Source organism: Dermacentor andersoni, chromosome 4, assembly GCF_023375885.2.
Source record: "Dermacentor andersoni chromosome 4, qqDerAnde1_hic_scaffold, whole genome shotgun sequence".
Taxonomy (NCBI): Eukaryota; Metazoa; Arthropoda; class Arachnida; order Ixodida; family Ixodidae; genus Dermacentor; species Dermacentor andersoni.
In genome coordinates this window covers 33,161,055-33,178,452 of record NC_092817.1, presented here as the reverse complement: position 1 = coordinate 33,178,452, position 17,398 = coordinate 33,161,055, and the positions used below count along the sequence as shown (strand labels likewise).

The 17,398-nt window shown below is 43.0% G+C and overlaps 1 protein-coding gene across 2 annotated transcripts in view; it reads left to right on the top strand.

Annotated features, from left to right (window-relative positions):
• p (WD40 repeat domain-containing protein pink) overlaps nt 1-17,398 on the top strand; it is a 45,729-nt gene that overhangs the window by 22,207 nt on the left and 6,124 nt on the right. The window contains exons 15-22 of one of the 2 annotated variants that reach the window (XM_050183941.3): nt 2,199-2,360; nt 3,309-3,422; nt 4,374-4,481; nt 7,814-7,926; nt 12,302-12,590; nt 14,076-14,217; nt 14,689-14,821; nt 15,759-16,379. In XM_050183941.3, coding sequence (XP_050039898.1) covers nt 2,199-2,360; nt 3,309-3,422; nt 4,374-4,481; nt 7,814-7,926; nt 12,302-12,590; nt 14,076-14,217; nt 14,689-14,821; nt 15,759-15,841 — 1,144 coding nt within the window. In that variant the 3' untranslated portion in view covers nt 15,842-16,379. Of the gene's footprint in view, nt 1-2,198; nt 2,361-3,308; nt 3,423-4,373; nt 4,482-7,813; nt 7,927-12,301; nt 12,591-14,075; nt 14,218-14,688; nt 14,822-15,758; nt 16,380-17,398 lie in introns of those variants that run through there. The other variant, XM_055073593.2, reaches the window with a different exon arrangement.

The window sequence follows — 17,398 nt, the reverse complement described above, 5'->3', positions numbered from 1 at the left end:
GAAATGATTAGTACTTAGACTCGTTTATCAGTGCACTGTCATCTAAGCTTTTGTTTCACTGTCACGGACGCAACTGCATTCCGAAATTTGAAGATAGTGAAGTTATAGTCAGACAGAAGAATGAAGAAGTGTGTCATATAGTCAAGGCTGGTAATATATCAGTAATTGTGGTAGCATGCGTGTAAGCCAACTTTTGATTAAGAATCGTCATGCCTCAACCAATATCTTTTGGAGTGAACACAGGTGTCTATAAGTGATTTGTTGGTGCTGTCTTCACTAGGGCATGCGAAAATAGTTTGATGTGTTTTCGTTCTTTTTCCATAACAGTGAGACATTTCAATTGGTTGGCACTTGTGTTGGCCTTTTTGTTTCTTTTTTCCATATTATTTTACACCTGATTTTTCAAATGGGGTAACCCTATCAACATGCTTAGCTTTCTGTAATTCTAAGATAACTGTAGATTGTTAGATTGACAGAATAGATGCCAATGGAAGGGAAATGCAGTCAAGGTGGCAAAGTATTAGGTGGTGTGATGAGGTTAAAAAATTTGTAGGCTTATTGTCACGTGGCTGTGGCGGTGTGCAGGAAAGTAGAAACAAGGTATAGTCCAGCAATAAACTGAAACAACAAACAGCTTGGTGGCATTGGAAGTAGCAAGCGTGGATGCGAGGTGTCCGATCGAATTACCGCCCACTTGTTTGTTCGTTATTTATAACTACCGCCAGCATCTTGGAGCCTGCAAATAAAATTTTTTTGACGGGCCCGTCTACCTACAACTAAATAGAACGAGAACTTTTAAGACGCATGAACGATCTGACACTACTAGCTCATTGCTACAACAAAAACACAATAAATAGGCGCCAACTAGGTCTAGACTAGGAGCACTAGTAATAATATGATGGAAGTCAATTGACTCAGTACAGGAAAAGCTAGAGATTGTTGGAAGAGGCCTTTGCCCTACTGTAGACTTAAATAGGCTTATGATGATGATAATTTGGTAGCATAGAATGCATGCGTGCTTGGTTACTTAGCATGGTATGTGTGGCAGTGAGACAAGGATGGGTCCGTTGCTTTTCACAGCCAGTAGATTATGCTGCTTACAACAGGCTCAGGTAACCCTATACTCCATTTCATACTTAGCTGGCCATGCTGCAGATGTTATGCAAATAAGTATCTTCTCAGATATCTCACTTCGCATGTTTCACAGTGAAGTTGTTTTGATCTGTGACACTTATTACGGAATAGCAACATCATATATACCATTGAACCTCAATACGACATATTTAGTAAAATTGGCAATTTACTTTGTTGTATCGAAATTTCATTACATTAAAATATTACCTTTTATGCAAATAAGTACAGTCGTCAAGGTATATTTTTTAAATATTGGAATGGGTTGCAGAATTTCCATAATTTTGGGGCAATCGGAAAAGGTAAACTTTAATGAGGAAAAATTCGTTTTGTTGAATTGAAGTGTTGTTGAAGAAAGATACGGTTTCATGCCATATTGACAATACCTTCATATCAGCGGTATGAAGCAAAGCCAGCCACGCTTTCGGGTCAACTCGCCCCCACGGCTGATAGTGTCGCCCGCAGTGGGGTGCCCTCTGTCATGAAAAGCACCGGCAGCGAGCAGCGAATGCTTCGTCTGCCTCTCACTTCAACTCATCTCTGAAACTCAACATTATGCACCCTCCAGCAGTATATGCGTGGGAAGACAGCGCACGTGGTGCCACACAGTCTCTGTGTATTCCAGCATCTGGCCATCTGGTCCATGACATATTCGTCAAGCGATCCTCTGGCTCGGATGAGGAAGAATGCGTGGAAAAAATTTCGCTTACAAAGGCTAAATGGGGCAAGTGGAGAGAATGTGTATGCTAGCGGCGATGCACGCCTCTTGAGGTCGTGGGTTTGCAGCACTTCAAATATTTCGATCTCTGCTATTAATGAACTAATTTGAAAAATTATTGTGATAGGACATTCCTTAGAAGGCACGTAAGAACTTGCAATGTATAACCAAAATTTCCTATGTGGCCTGGTGATGAGCACTTAAAGATTGTTGGATGCTTCAAGACATTACCTTGACTTGCCATTGAAGAAATGTGATTTCTATCAATTGTTTTATCCAAACAACTCTAAATCATCAGCCTAACCAGCAAATTTTAGTGCTTCTAATGAGCACTGGTGTTCCCCTGCAGATTGCATGAAGTGGCACAGGAGAAATTGGAAGACACATTCACCAAGAAAGCCAGCTGTCTGTCAGCAAGAGACATCCTCTACTTCACCCAGCTGTGCAAGGTGGAATCCTTTTTTCTCGGAGCCATGCAGAGTGCTCTAAGCTGTTTCACCTTGCCACAGATGTAAGCACACATTCATCAATCACACCTTTTGGCATGCTCTTGCTTCTATTTGCTTTGCAGGAAAAGGTAAAGGTATAAACTGATCCAAAAAGAAAGGTGTAGTCCACCACTATTGTGGTTGTCTGTATAAAGTGAAGCCTTGTGGCAGTGAAACCTTGTGGCTGGTACTGGCCAGATTTTAACTGATAAAAGCGCCTTGAGGCTTCTAAGAATTTGTGCACTGTTAAATCAGTCTAGTGCAAGGCACTGCAGCAACAACACAGTGCTTTACACTCACCCCAGCAGCAGCAGTTGGCGCAGGCTGCAGTATATATATTTTTTTTAAACAGTCAGTATATTCCTTTAAACCTTTGAGATATAAAGAGAGCCAACGAAGGATAATCAAAGACATCAAACAGATACAAGTCTGTTTTCCAAACCTAGACAAGGCAAAGTGGTAAAGGCGAGGGCAAAAATGGATACTGCTAGCAATGAGGCAACATATTGCACCTGTGAGTGGTCACCAAGGCCCTGCCTCTTTTCGGTAGTCTCAATCCAGTGGACATGTATAACCTGAGCTCTTTTTCCCCCTTGCTGTGTAGCCTCGTTGGCACTCCAGAGCCATAAATGAAACGCAAGATAGTTCACATGCTCTAGAGCTTAGGGGTGCTGGGTGTACAACTCGAGCCTACTACACATCCTGGATGCGTCCCTTACAAAGCCTTTTATAGAAATTTCATTGTGTTTCTATTTACATTCTGTTGCCTTCAGTTGTAGGTGTTGAGATGTAATTGAATAGCATGCATGAGTTTTCCAAAGGATGCTCAATGGCTTGAACTCATCTTGGGAGAAGTACGCATGAAATTGATTATAGGGCTGAAAAAAAAAAAAAAGATTGTGAAATTGTTGCAGTTTGAGGTGGAGATTCTTGGTTTTATGTTTTATTTGTGTATATGTGTTTCTTTCTAGGCTCTCATCATTTCGCAAGTACCTTGAGAATGAAGAGGTTCGGTGGGAGTGGGTAACGCAGTGCTTGCAATCTGTAAATAATGAGTGCCTCAAGTGTTCCTGCGGAGCTCCAAGGTGAGAGAAAAGCATCCACGAGCTTCCCCAATTATTTCCTGAAAGCTGGTTATGTTCAATAAGTGTCTTGTATATCAGAATGTGTGGAAGACTGAAAAAGACTGTACTCACTAAAAACTGTCTGCGCTCACTTAAGTCTGAAGCTTCACTCTGCCTGTTCTGCTGTCTCTGTGGCCTGTATTTTGTGCTACTCACTGTGCATGTACCTAAACAAGCAATTGCTTTGATATGGGAGCATCAAAACAATTACAGTCACTTTCTGTTAGTTCTTTAAGTGCCTACTCAGTGACACCAAAAACAAAGTCCTTTAGAGGACCAAACACTTTCCCAGTGTTTGGTCACAGCTTATGTGGCACTGTTAGGGTCGCATCAACTTTCTTTCATTACAGGTCATGTGGAAGCAAAGGAGTGACAGTAGCACATTGTGAAAGTTGCCTATGCTTTGCTAACAACAGTTATAAAATGTTAAGGAATGTGACGCCTCCACAGTGGGCCACTGGCTCCCATGCACCGCATAGCGACTGGGCAGGCATTGTAAAATATAGGCAGCTATGATTTGACATAACGCAGCTTTCCCTTTCGTGTTGACTGCGTTCAGTTAAAAAAATTTTGGCAGCTGCCAGTGCTCCAACGTATTGAACTTCCAATAAATTTCAAAATAAACAAGATGAAATTGTCAGAAGCTAAATTACAAGCACTTGCAGTAGTGTTGTGCTCAAGTGAGTGTTGATGTGCCATCAGACCACTTCCTTCAAGAAGCGTTTTTTTTTCACGTCACCCTAGGACATTGTCAACCTAGAAGGCTCAGTTAAGTAGTTGCCGGCTGAAGCTGTGCCGTCTTGAGGTAGCGCTGACAGGAAAAGACGTAGAGGTCTTGTGCGACATGAGAGCTCTTAAACCTCTAAGCCCATTTATTGGCTGTCTCATGGGGCATTTTTCTTTTTGTTTCAGCTACAACTCACACAAAACTAACTGGCCTATGTACGAGCACTTAAAAGCCGTGTTGTGCAACAAGGACTGGATATCCCAGAAAAGCTTGGAGCTTTGTCGGACATATGCGTAAGCAAAATACATTCTTGTTTCCCTTCCCTTGGTTTTTAACTTGGCAGCTGTATAGTAGTAGCAGCTATAACCATTGCTCGGTATTTCTTGACTTGAAATGAGGTGATGGGGGTCATAGTTGTGGTATGTACAGTGGAATCTCATCGATATGAACTTCAAGGGAACCGGAAAATAATATGTATTATCCGAAAATCTTATTTTCCAAAGCAAGCTCCAAAAAGCATGCAAATAAGTGTACTTGGTGACAAACTCAATTGCACAGGTACGTGTGGCGTAGAGGGATGCTATGCGGAGCAACATCGCTCCACGCCACGCACACCTCAATGAACGCACTTCTATTCAGCAAAGTTGAAATAGCTCATCAGTTTGTGCTGATAGCGTAAACTTTATTTTCAAATCAATGAGATTCGAGTCCGGCGTCTTTTTAGTGGGTCTGGGCACCCGCCCACTTTCTTCTTTTTAGTGCCCGTACAAAAGTTCTTCTGGAAGTCAAAAAGGGAGCTACTGTTTCCTCACTCAACTGATCAGCACTTCACTGCCAGTTGGTGTGGCTGCACTGCCGCAGCAGCGTTTTGCTGCCGGCAGGGCAGTAAGATGTTAAGCTGGTGGTAAAACGGTGTGCAGTAGCGTTAGGTGCAGTAAAACGTTAAGCCCCAGCTGGTACGTTATCCGGGGAAAATAAAATATGTTATCCCGAAAAGTGCGTTTTGCAAAATCATATCAATGAGATTCCACTGTACAGTCGAATCTCGTTACTATGAACCCCACATTAACGAATTTATCAAATTTAGGAATATCTTAAAAATCCCCACCAGATTGCCTATATTTTCAATGTAGAAATATTTCAGAACTACGAATTTCAATACAGCACATATTTCAGAATCACGCATGTAGTTTATTTTCTCCTTTATAATCGAGGAACATCAGTATTACAAATTCGGCTAAAAGTAACAGCGCCGCAACTCTCGTGTGAAACTGAAACTTCGAGTGCAGTAGCTCTCATTATCACCATGTTGCAGTAGCTATCATCATCACCATGTCGAGTGCCAACTGCTTCACTGCAAACTTCACCAAGATCTTCACGACAAACATTTGGCAATGTTCACGAGAGATCCAATGACGAATGCAGCTAGCGACGGCGCCAAGAAGAAGCGAAAGCAGTTTTCGCTGCAGGAAAAATTGGACGTATTGCAGGAAATTGACGCAGGGAAAAGCAAACTGATGTGTGCAGATAGCGTGGCATTGCCCCACCCACCGTCGCGATCATTTTGAAAGACCAAGACAAGATTGTCAAGCTTCACTGGGAATCGCAACTCTCTCCTATGAGGAAACGGCTGCAACTGGGAAACTTTCAAAAGTGGACCAAGCTGTTCTCACGTGGTTCAAAGATGCCAGACTGCAAAACGTTTCCATGTCTGGCCCAATGCACCAAGAAAAAGCCTGGGAATTCGCCGATGCACTTGAAATAACTGGGTTCGATGCCATTGCGGGTTGGCTTTTTCGTTTCCGCCAAAGGAACGGAATAACTTGGCAGGTAGTCTCGGGCGAGGAAAAGGCTGCTGACAGAGAAGGCGCGGATTCCTGGCGCAATGATCATTTCTAGAGGTAGCTGAATTGTACTCTGAATGCGATATTTTCAACACATATGAGACCGCATGTTTTTATCAGCTCCTGCCAGACTGAACGATGCACTTCAAAGGGCAGCAGTGCAAAAGAAGGAAGAAGTCGCATCTTCGGGTGACAGTCCTACTCTGCCGCAATGCAACAGGCACGAAGAAAATTTAATCGCTAGTCATCGGCAAGTACGCGAAGCCTCGCTGCATGAAAAACGTCATGTCGTTACCGCACGACTACCGCGTCAACAAATGAGCCTGGATGACCAGAAAACTCTTTTCTGAGTGGCTCATCAAACCCGACAACCAAATGAGGAGGGATGAGCGAAGAATTCTGGTTGTCAATAACTGCTCTGCTCACATTGTAACTGTTTGATTGACGCACATTCATTTGGAGTTTCTGCCGCCAAACAACACGTCCTTGCTGCAGAGTGTGAAAGCAGAATTTCGTAAGCACCTTGTGCAGCGGTTGATTATCAACCACCGCCTAAAGCAGCAACTGCAATCAATATTCGTCAGGCGGTGGAAGTGCTCACAGGAGTTTGGCGGAATGTGAAGGTGTCCACCATTAGCAACTGCTGGCGAAAAGCAGGGCTTGTCAGAGTGCCTGTGCAGCTCAAAGATGACCTGCAGGTGACCGTCAACAACCCAGGAGACCTGTGGACCGAGGTTGCGGAACTGCTGCCCGCCGTCTCTTCTTTCGACGACTGCATGGAGAGCGACAGCACAGCACTAACGGCGGTGGACCTGACAACCGAAAAGATTGTTAGCTGTGCATTCTTGACGTCTCCAATGACGATGACGACCCAAAGGATGACGACAGTGGGTCACAAAACACAGAAGATGAGATCATGTCAAACAGTGATGTTTTAGTGCACATGAACAAAGTCCGCACTTTCATCACTCGGTGCAATGACGTACCCAATGAGGTATTGCACAAAGTGGAAGATGCAGACGCATTCCTAATCGCTCGTGCATGCTGCAAGTGCCAGAAGAAAATCACTGATTTCTTTAAATAAAGCAGTTTTGAAGTGAGTGAAAAATTTCTCTTTCAAAGTATGCTTGTCTGCACATGCGTCTACTGCCAAGGTACATCATTTTCATTCCTAGGTTTGTCCACTGGCTTATAACCGCAAGTTTTTCTTTGCAACGATATTTCAAAATAATGAACGATTTTTGGCGGTCCCGCGTGATTCGTTATATCGAGATTTGACTGTAGTAGTAGTAGTAGTAGTAGTATTAGTTGTAGTAGTCGTAGTAGTAGTAGTAGTAGTAGTAGTAGTAGTAGTAGTAGTAGTAGTAGTAGTAGTAGTAGTAGTAGTAGCAGCAGTAGTAGTAGTAGTAGTAGTAGTAGCGGTACAGTGAAATGTCATTATAACAAAGTCGCATCAGACATGAAAGTCTGATATTTGTTATCTCTACATAATCATTACATGCTGATAGCGGTTGTAATTGGTTGATATCGGTTGATATCGTTGTAATCGAAAGTTGGCTTCCCAAGTTGGTTCGCAAGTGCAGTGGTGTAACAAGGTTCACACAGACCAAAACAATCTCATAATGTGAGGATAATGTGATCACGCGTTCATTACAAAATGCGCAGACACACATACGGTATAATAAAGTGCAATAGGTGCCACTATGACTGTACTGCGCATTCATACAAGACCATGTGGTTTATTCTCGTAACAGCTGTTATCGAATTTTCATTTGTGTTAGGTTTTGGCCTGGCTACCTCTGTGCACTAAAGCACTTGGGTCATCGTACGGAGCACCTTGTGAATGTGATACAGCTGGGAGATGCTGAGCTGCTTATGCCAGACAATTTTCTAGGTAATTTGCCTCGCTACTTTTTATATATATATATTAATCTTTCACTTGTGCTTTCATTCAGTGTGAACTATTGTTGCAAGAGTAATAACATTTCTGTCAGCTTTCAGTGTTCTCTAAACATTGTGTAAATATATTAATGATATAACCATACGATTAACCTAACTTGAGAGATAAACTTGTGATTCCCCTTGGCCAGTTGGCTGGGTTGCTTAGCAGTGTTTGTTTCGTACAGGATATTTTTCCTCTAAATGATCACATAAGGGCTGCATAGTAGGCTTTAGTTAAATTTATATGTATTATCAATTAAATTTTGATTATTTCTATTACATTCAGGCATTTTGAACTGCAGTCTGTAGTGCAACCTGCTAAAATAGGCAGCAGTGAAAACCTTTTTTTTTTCTTTAAGTATATCTTCATAAATCTTCAAAATGAATAACCTTACCTTCAAAAAATATGTCTGTATTTTTCTATGGGCACCCTGCAATGAAGTTTGCCCGTACATGTCGCGGCACCTAGCTGCAGCGGTGAGCACCCGCGGGTAGGCCCTCACTGTCATTTCACCATTGCCCGTGGTACGCTCAGGCCCGCCTGAAAGCCTGATTTTCCAATTTTCCAATGGATTCACCGCGGCCTCTTGGCAGCTCCTTCGTGAGAAGTGTGAACAAAAAGAACAAGCGTCAATACTGCTACGTTAAGGATTGTCACAACCGCGAAGGGGATGTCAGTATGAAATTGTACAGCTTCCCTTCAAAACCGGGGGAAGCAACCCGGCGGCTGAAGTGGATCATCGCGGTTCAGGTTCGTGTCGGTCTTGACAATTGTGTTAAACGAACTAAGACGTAAATACGAAAACAAGAAAAAAATAAAAAAAGAACCAGCAACGGCGTCCGTAAAAACACAATAAAGCGTCCACTGCATAAAAACGCATGAACTGATTCCCGCTCTTGTAAATCAGTTTAGATAGTTGTTTAGCTCGTCTTGCTTTAAAACATACGCGCAGTGGTTGTTACGTGTCAAATCTAGCTTCGTAAGTGCTCCGTGCTAGAGCTTTGTACGGGCTGTGTTTCTTCCTGCGCCAAGATCAAGACGCGAATGCTGGAACCGAGCTCATTCGTTCCGATATTTTCTCGCACTTAGAACAACAGAATTAAGGTTGGAGTACACTGCAGCACACGTCGAGTATTCGAAAATTAGCATTTCTCTCGCACACGCTAGCACATATTTATTCAGTCTTCACATTGTTTAGTCTCAGCTGATTGCTCTCTATGATGCCTCAGCGGTAATGCCCTCTCATGTTCGAGCCCGAACGACAATACCAGAATATGCTCGAGGAACTTTGTCAACAGAGAAAAAAAGCACTTACCTGCCAATTCGCCAATACCTCTACAATTGAGAGGTACAAGGCTCGCTCCAAGTAATGAAGCAACAAATGACAGTTCAAAGATGTCCACGGCCGTATTTGCTCACTCAAGTGGCATAAAATAACGATTTGTTAACTCACTTTAATTTCAACGTCGTAAGCATGCTTGCTTTCGCGTGACAAATACTTCACGACCTGCGGTGGTTGCTTAGTGGCTACGGTGTTGGGCTGCTAAGCACAGGTTGCGGGATTAAATCCCGGCCACGGCGGCCGAATTTCGATGGGGTCGAAATACCAAACACCCGTGTAATTAGATTTAGGTCCACGTTAAAGGACCCCCAGGGGGTCCAAATTAATCTGGAGTCCCCCACCAGGGCGTGCCTCCTGATCAGATCGTGGTTTTGGCTTAGAATGACAGGCCGTCAGGCCGCACCTAAAACACCACAATTTAATTTAAGCACCTCACTGTGATGTCCGTGCTGTTTACTTCTTTGACACGATATACATCGTTGTAGTCTTAAATTTGGCGTCCTTTCTCAAGCGTCGGTGGTCCAAAATGGGCCTGGATGTTTTCGACTGCCTTAAAACCACAATTTAGAATGTCCGACAGGTTTCAAACTTAGCGCCGCAAAAGCATGACTCCGTAGCAGTGGCCGCCTTGGTGTTTCGCGCAACTGACACGGTGGCGCTGACGGCTGAGCCGATCGCTGCGCCGCCTGACCATTGGAGGGAGCTCATACTGAACATAAAATAAGTTAGCAGAGAGTTTTAGATATGGAACGCAAGCCGCTTGGATATACAAGAAATAGAGGTAATGGTACTGAGCATGCACAGAACCCAACATGCTTGGGTCCTCGGGGCAGCTGGCACAAAATATACATTGGTGCCACATAGATTTCTTATTACTCTTGCTAGAATAGAAACTTCGGAAATACGAACTGAGTCAACTCTAGCCAAGAGAAGCCTTCGAAGGAACAACAATAGGTATTGAAAGAACTAATAATAATAAGCTGAAACATGGTGGCACTGTTATTCACAGCAGATGCTGACATCATCCTTCTCCTCAGGGAAGCAAGGATGAAGAATCATGGATCACAATGGAAGCCAGTCACAATGGACATTCACAGCAAATGTGCCGTACGAAACGCTAGCTCTTTAGATTGCTTCAGCTTGGCTGCAGCTTGAGTGAAACCTGTGGCATTTAAATTAAATATGTCTTATGAAAAAGAATTTCTTTTATTTGGTATTTCATGGTTGGTTTTATATGTTAAGAAATGCGAATGCAACCGTGACTACATGTTGACACTGCTGTGAGCGTTTGTGCTTTGCGTTTGCAAATGTAAACCTGTAAGGCTTTTCTGCTTGAGCACGCAACCACAAATGTACCAGGGGCCCCAACACTTGGGCACCCTAATATAAATTTAAATCTCTGTAATATATAATGCACACAAAATTATAAGTATAGCATCTGCTTGAATGAAACTATAATGTTGTATTTTTTATAAAGATTATCATTAGACTTCTTTCAAGGCAAACTGCATTAAGCTGAATTCTCACATAAGCTAAACAGTCTGGGGGCCTTAGTTTAATAATCCCTGTAAAATTCAATGCATTAATCTTTAAACCAAATTTCAGATAGTACAGGCTTCCACATATCCATCATGTTCATCTTAAAAAGGAGAATCTGCTGTGTTAATAAACCTTCATGCTGCCAAAAAAATTGACAAGCTTTGCCTTCTCTGTAAACTTTACATAATTTCACACAAACAAAATGCATTTTATTCAAGAATTGGCAAAATCTCAGCATAGTGGCATTTGTACTTGTGCACTATTCTTGCACATAAGAAACGAAAATTTGTGAAAATACCCCAAGACATGAGACCTGTAGTGTTGTGCAGTGATTTTAGTGGCACCATGGTGTAAGTGAAAAATAAAAGAATTGAGCGGATCCCACGCACTGTGGGAACCAATGTTATGCAGAGCAATTTGCAGGTACCTGTCTATCATGCATTGTTTGGGGTTCTGCTAAGCATTGCCAGGTTTACCAAGGTGTTTGTGTAAATCAAGTGGTTATGTTTGTGACGTGAGTGTACATTTGTGTGAGACAACAGCAGCAAGACGACATCCTTGTTGACAAGGATTGTATGGGGGCTACAACATGATTTCTACTGCAACTGTTGAGGTGAAATTATACATGGCGTTTGTTAGGCACTGAATAAATATTTAACGCGCATAAGCAAGAGATGCATGTTTGAGGGCTGATCTGCGCCTAAGCGTTATACAAACTTGTCTACCACGTATATGTCATATGGTCTATGTGGTCTACGATGGCAATTGTCCTCCGGCAAATAAATCTTAAAATGTTATCAACCTGAGCCAACCATGAAGGTTGTACAGTGTTGTACAGTTTCTATGTAGCATTAGCTGCTGTGAGGAAAGTATTGGGGAAGAGGGGCCAAAGTGGAAAACAGTGCAGTTTGACACAGCGCCTCAAAGCACAAGCTGTCACGGGGAAAGAAGATGAGAAAGTGACATGAGACTCATGCACCAAGTGTTTTAAAGAGCTGGCTGGCCTTGGAATGACATAAGCATGCGTGACATTGTGGCCTAATGGTTAGAGCACCCTGCTGTGCTCGACGGTAGAGGTTTAATTCCACCGCCATTCACACATTAATTTTCGTTTTACTAAAACGAGGCGAGACAGGCACCCACCTACCTACTTATCTCAATGTGCCTAGAATGAGGCAAAGAATGCTTCACATTAAAAGAAACAAGGAAACAGATGAAAATTTCGTGTTTGTTCTAGCTACTGCAGCAAGTTAAGTTTTCCCTTGAGGTAAAAGTGTAGAAGTTCTAGCACTGGTAGCTTACTGATATAGCCTGAACTAGTGTATCTCATGAGTGCCCCCCCCCCCTTTTACCTGAATTCTGCACTACACTTACCTGTACCGGCATTGTTTAGAGCCTCTAGGATCCTGCAAGTGCATTTTCTCAAACCGCTGTGGTGGCCTCCAGGGTTTGTGCCAGAGTCCCCCCAGGAATGGAAGTTGGCGATGGAGCTGGTCGGGCGTCACCGCACCGAGAAGGTTGTTGTGGTCACGTGCTTGTCATGCGGGAAACCCCACAAGTCAACGGAGAGCCAGATGCCCCTGACGGTGCAGAGCGTAGCTCAACGCATGCTGGCCTCTCTAGGATTCGAGCAGGCAGCCGCGGTCCTCCATGAGCTGAATCTGCCTCGCAACTCCTTGGGCCAGGGCTTCTACCTCGCCAGTGTGCTTCTAACACTCATTGAACAGCAACAGGCGTGAGTTGGTTCTTCTTGGATCATCACTGCATGTGGAAAAGCCAGCAGCAAAAGCTGCAAACATTTTCAGTATTATCGAATGAATCAGTCAATCACCGAATACATTAATAGAGAGCCTGCCATATGGTTTTCATCTGCTGAGCCCAAGCTTGTGGACTCGATTTCCCACTATTATGCCCACATTCTGATAAGAGCTGAACACAAGAACACTTGTATACTTTGATTCAGGTCCATTTTTAAAGAACTCATGGTGGTGAGAACCAATCTGAAGCTCTCTGCACGGTAATTCTCATAGTGCAGACGTTACTTTGTTGTGTTGAATCAATCAGCCACTCAACCCACCCTGAATGCCTTAAGCACTTGCATGACTGGATTGACCTGAAAGGATTGCCATATTATGAAAAGAGGTTGTATGGCCTACTTCTGTGTTATCCATAAACCTAACTCACTGCCTACATTTATATTGGAGTTCTTCTGGCATCTTTAACAACCTTTGTACAGCCTGAGCCATGGTTGTTCTTTCTTTTTTTACCTCTCTCTTCTTTTTCTTAGCACAAAGGAAATTTTGAATTAGTCTTCATCATGCTTAAAGGGGCCCTGAACCACTTTTTATCGAAGTGGAGAAAGGCATTTGAAGTGAAAATAGGCTATTTCAGAAATACTTTGCCGCAAAAAGTACTTCAATCTATTGAGCTGAAGCGGAGTTATTGGCAATCAAACATAGGCTTCGCTGTGCTCCCATTCCTTCTTCAATGCCTTGCACTGTAAAAACTATGGTGCAGTGGGGCGTGTCCACAACGCTCCACCTTCTAAATGTCACTGTGGTGCGCAGTTCAAATTTCGTTTTGGATATTAATGTAGACACCACAACTTCCAGCTTTGGTGCCTGCGACGCTCTAAACATAAGCCAAATGCGGTTGTCCTCAGCGAGGCGCAGCGGCTTAGCCAGTGGACTCGTGGCGGCACCCCGCGGCAGCCGCGGTATCTACGCTACGTAGCCAACCACAGCTTGATGTCAGCTATTGGCCAATAGCAGCCGTCTAAGGAAATGACAAAATAGTGTGTCCGATGACAAAATAGTGCATCTAGAAGAGAGTGAGGACAGGACCTTCTGTTGAAAAGCGAGCGTTTGAGAGAATGGTGACTTTGCAGTCCGCTTGCGAGCTCCATGCACCACGTATGTCAGCAAAACTTGGCTTAGATGTTCACAGCAGTGTATGCTACCTGCGGATTATGTTATTTCACCAAACCCAAGGGGTTCAGGGCCCCTTTAATTTGGAGTTGCTTCTTGGTGTCACTAATACATATGCTGTCTCAATTTTTTGATGTAGTAATCTCTCTGGACAAATCTCCATCTAATGGTGATGCAGCTTTACCTTCTATTGTACACTTAGGCTGTAAGGAGTTTTTTGAGCATTTTAGGTTTTCTGAGACTGAAAAGTTGAGAATCCCCAACTTAAAGAAGTACACACACTTTCTGCACAGTGCCCTGAGCCACCGCATGTTATCTCGCCTGGAGAGCTATGTCTGGTCACGGAGGCCTGTCACACTACCACCTCAGGTTGCAGATGTCCTTGACAGGGAGAAGCAGGGTCTGGCTGGCCATGACGAACTGACAGATGTGCAGGTAAACATTTTGCACTTTGACTTCCCAGCATGCAACCTTTGGCTTCCCTGATAGGCTTGGCTGCCACAGCCTTTCTTGTGGGTGAACACAGCAGCACCAGTCACCTGATAAGTGTGCTGAACAGTGCTGGTGCTTTTGTTGGGAACAGTAGTTTATGACATTTCTGAGTGTGGTATTATGATCTGTCTGAGTGGGTCAGTATTTGCAGCTGAGCTTAATGTTGTCGCCAATTGAATTCCTGTGTGTTGCAGCTGCATCCAAACAAAAGTGAAATGGGAGGACAATCGTTTCCTGTGGTTTAAGTGGTCTAAATTACTTTGATGCTCTCCACTAGTGCACGAACAAATTCTGTTTAGCACTGAAATCTTGCATAGAAGGTTTGCAGGCTGAAGCTGCTAATTGACTATTCAGACATGGAGGGAACATTGTGACTCAAAATGCCGGCATTCTTTACTTCTCTTCATTTTGCAGCTGCAAGGATCATTTGTGGAGGAGCCTGAAAGCCACTGGGGGGGCAACATTCCTCTTCTCTCAAATTGTTTTCTCTGTGGGCTGCCTCTGGGAACTACTGTTAGCACACATGCCGTCGTTATGTGCCACTGTGGTGAGCATATTTTTATTCTCGCTAGAGCAAACAGTGCACTTTGAACATTGTTGACTTGACCAGGCAATAGTCTGTGGACCGAAGATGAAGACAATTACTACTGTACATTGTTACAGAAGAGCCATACCCACACTATTCAGGCCACCTAACATGGCAGCTTAGTAGCTGTGTCATTCTTCTGCCAAACATTCTTCTGCCAAACATGTAGTTATGGGCTTGATGTCTGGCTGCAACAGCCACTTTATTTTTGGGGCAGAATGCAAAGATGCTCATTAAAACCTAATTAATTTCACCCCCCGTTAGTTATGGAAATTGAGCTATACTTCAGTCTTGCCTCTGAAGGCACCTCCTCTAAATGGAAGTGCTAAATCAGGCTAGACTGCGAGATTACCCCCTTTTGGGATTGTGTGTATATTGCAAGCAGAAATAAACAGCTTGTTGGCAGAGCAAATGGCAGTCAAACCTCCCTTATTGAACTTTGTATCCCAAGTTGCAGCATTGACATCAATGAGAGATAATGTATTTAGCAATATTTTTGCACATGTGGATCCATTTTGTACAAGAAAAAATGTCTACGAAAATTGCTAAGTTCAGTGCTTTTCAAGAGTCACAACATTTTTCTTGGGCCTCTTTGATGACTTTATATATGATATCACTACATGCCATTTGGTTGACTAAATGTAGAGCTTTGTTAAAAGCCTGACATTGTCCATTCCACATTTGAAGCATTTGGTATAGTAGAAGCTTGCACTACAAAGTTGTTTAAATGGTCACATCAGAAGTGTGATGCTAACACACTCGAATAACAAAACTAAACTTCGTAGACCACAGCATGCCGTTTCAATACCTTCGATAAAAAAATTTTCTGCAAGCTGACGTTTCTAAAGATTTTTAAATTTGCAAAGCTTGTAACAATTATTTGCGCCCACAATTGCAGGTCACTGCTTCCATGAGAGCTGTCTTCCTAGTCCAGGAGATTTTTGTGTAATCTGCAAGGAGGAGCATATTTGGAAGCGATGATAGCATTTGTGATGTTACGGCACATTTGAGTCAACAATGGCTGCTTGCCGTGCGGCCAACTCAACAGCGCCTTTAACTCCTGCCAGGTTGCGCCTCATCAGAAGGAAGTGTTTGTCGTCGGGATTTCTTGCTTGCTATGTATGTGTGTGCATTGTTGAGACATGTGGCAATAGCGGTACTCTGTGCCATGTTGTGTGCTAGGCCTTGAAAGTCTTCTGTGTTGTCCTCAGGCTGCAACATGCCAGATTGCACCGCTGTCAGCATTTTGCAAGTTACCTGTTAGCCAGTTCAAACCACTTAGTAGTGAGAGACTGTGACCTTTCCCACCACAAGAAACTAGATGTTGGTTTGCTTTACAGCTTGATGAATGGATGGTTCCGGTAATAATGCGCTGGTGTATAAGTGGCAACCATGTGGAGTGTATTTACTAGTTTTATCTGATGACCTGGAGAACATGAAACCCTTGTAATTGTCAAAACAGCTTCATGCATCTAGAAAATTGCAGAATTGCCAATGAAATTGTAAAAAAAAAAAAGAACCATGTCAGAGAAAACAACTAATTAAAATGAACGATTTATGAAATCCTGTGCATCAGCTTTCCCTCAATCCTGTTTTGAAGCCAAAGAATACTTCTAACAGATCACATTCCAACCGCAAACATAAGCACTCAGCAGAGATGAGTGAATAGGGAGGCGCAAGTGAGAGTTTCAGGACATTTTCCTCTCTCCCTCCATTTCTTTCTTTCAGCTTAGGAGTATGAATTCGGAATCTTTTGTGTTGTGTTAGCTCAAGGTATGGTGCCTCTTACATTAATTTGACACCTTTAAGTTGTAGAAATATTGCTCGTATGGAGGAAATCTGGAAAAGTCAGCAAATTCATAAAGAATACATTTTTGCTGGTCACCGTAAGCTAGGTCACAATTTTGACAAGGCTTCAATGTACCTATTACTGCAACATTATGGCAACCTAAATGGGTTTCTTCATTCTTAGCATAACTATTCAAGCTCGCTCATCACCCCTGTGGCACAGAGTGCTTCCCGTTTTTTGCTGATAATCTTGTAGAAGCATTTTGCAGAAATAGCCGAACTGCTATTCTAATGAAAAAACATGAAACTCCAGAGGACTGGAACTGGCACAGTCTAAGGGTAGTTTTGAGGACTCATTCCAAATGACTGAGGTAATGTTCAATAGCCTAGCAAGAAAACAATAGTTCATGGTTGGTAGTCAGCCCATCACCAGTTTGCAGAAGTGCATTTATCTAGACTAAGTACTAGTCACGAGGCGCCCAGATTACGAGAAGGAAACTTCCAGGCAAATAAAAATGTTGGAGTGCATATGGCAGGCCTTATCAATTTATGATCAACTGGTTACCAGTGTCCTGGATGTATCAAACTCTAATATATTGAATTATTGACTATGCAGAATGCTCGCAACATCCCCTTGAAAATACCATGTGTAAGTTTAGCGCTTTACTACACATGTATTGAACTTTCATTCACCGCCACATACAGGGGCCAAAATGAAATAAATGTCTTTCTCCCTCAATATATCAAATG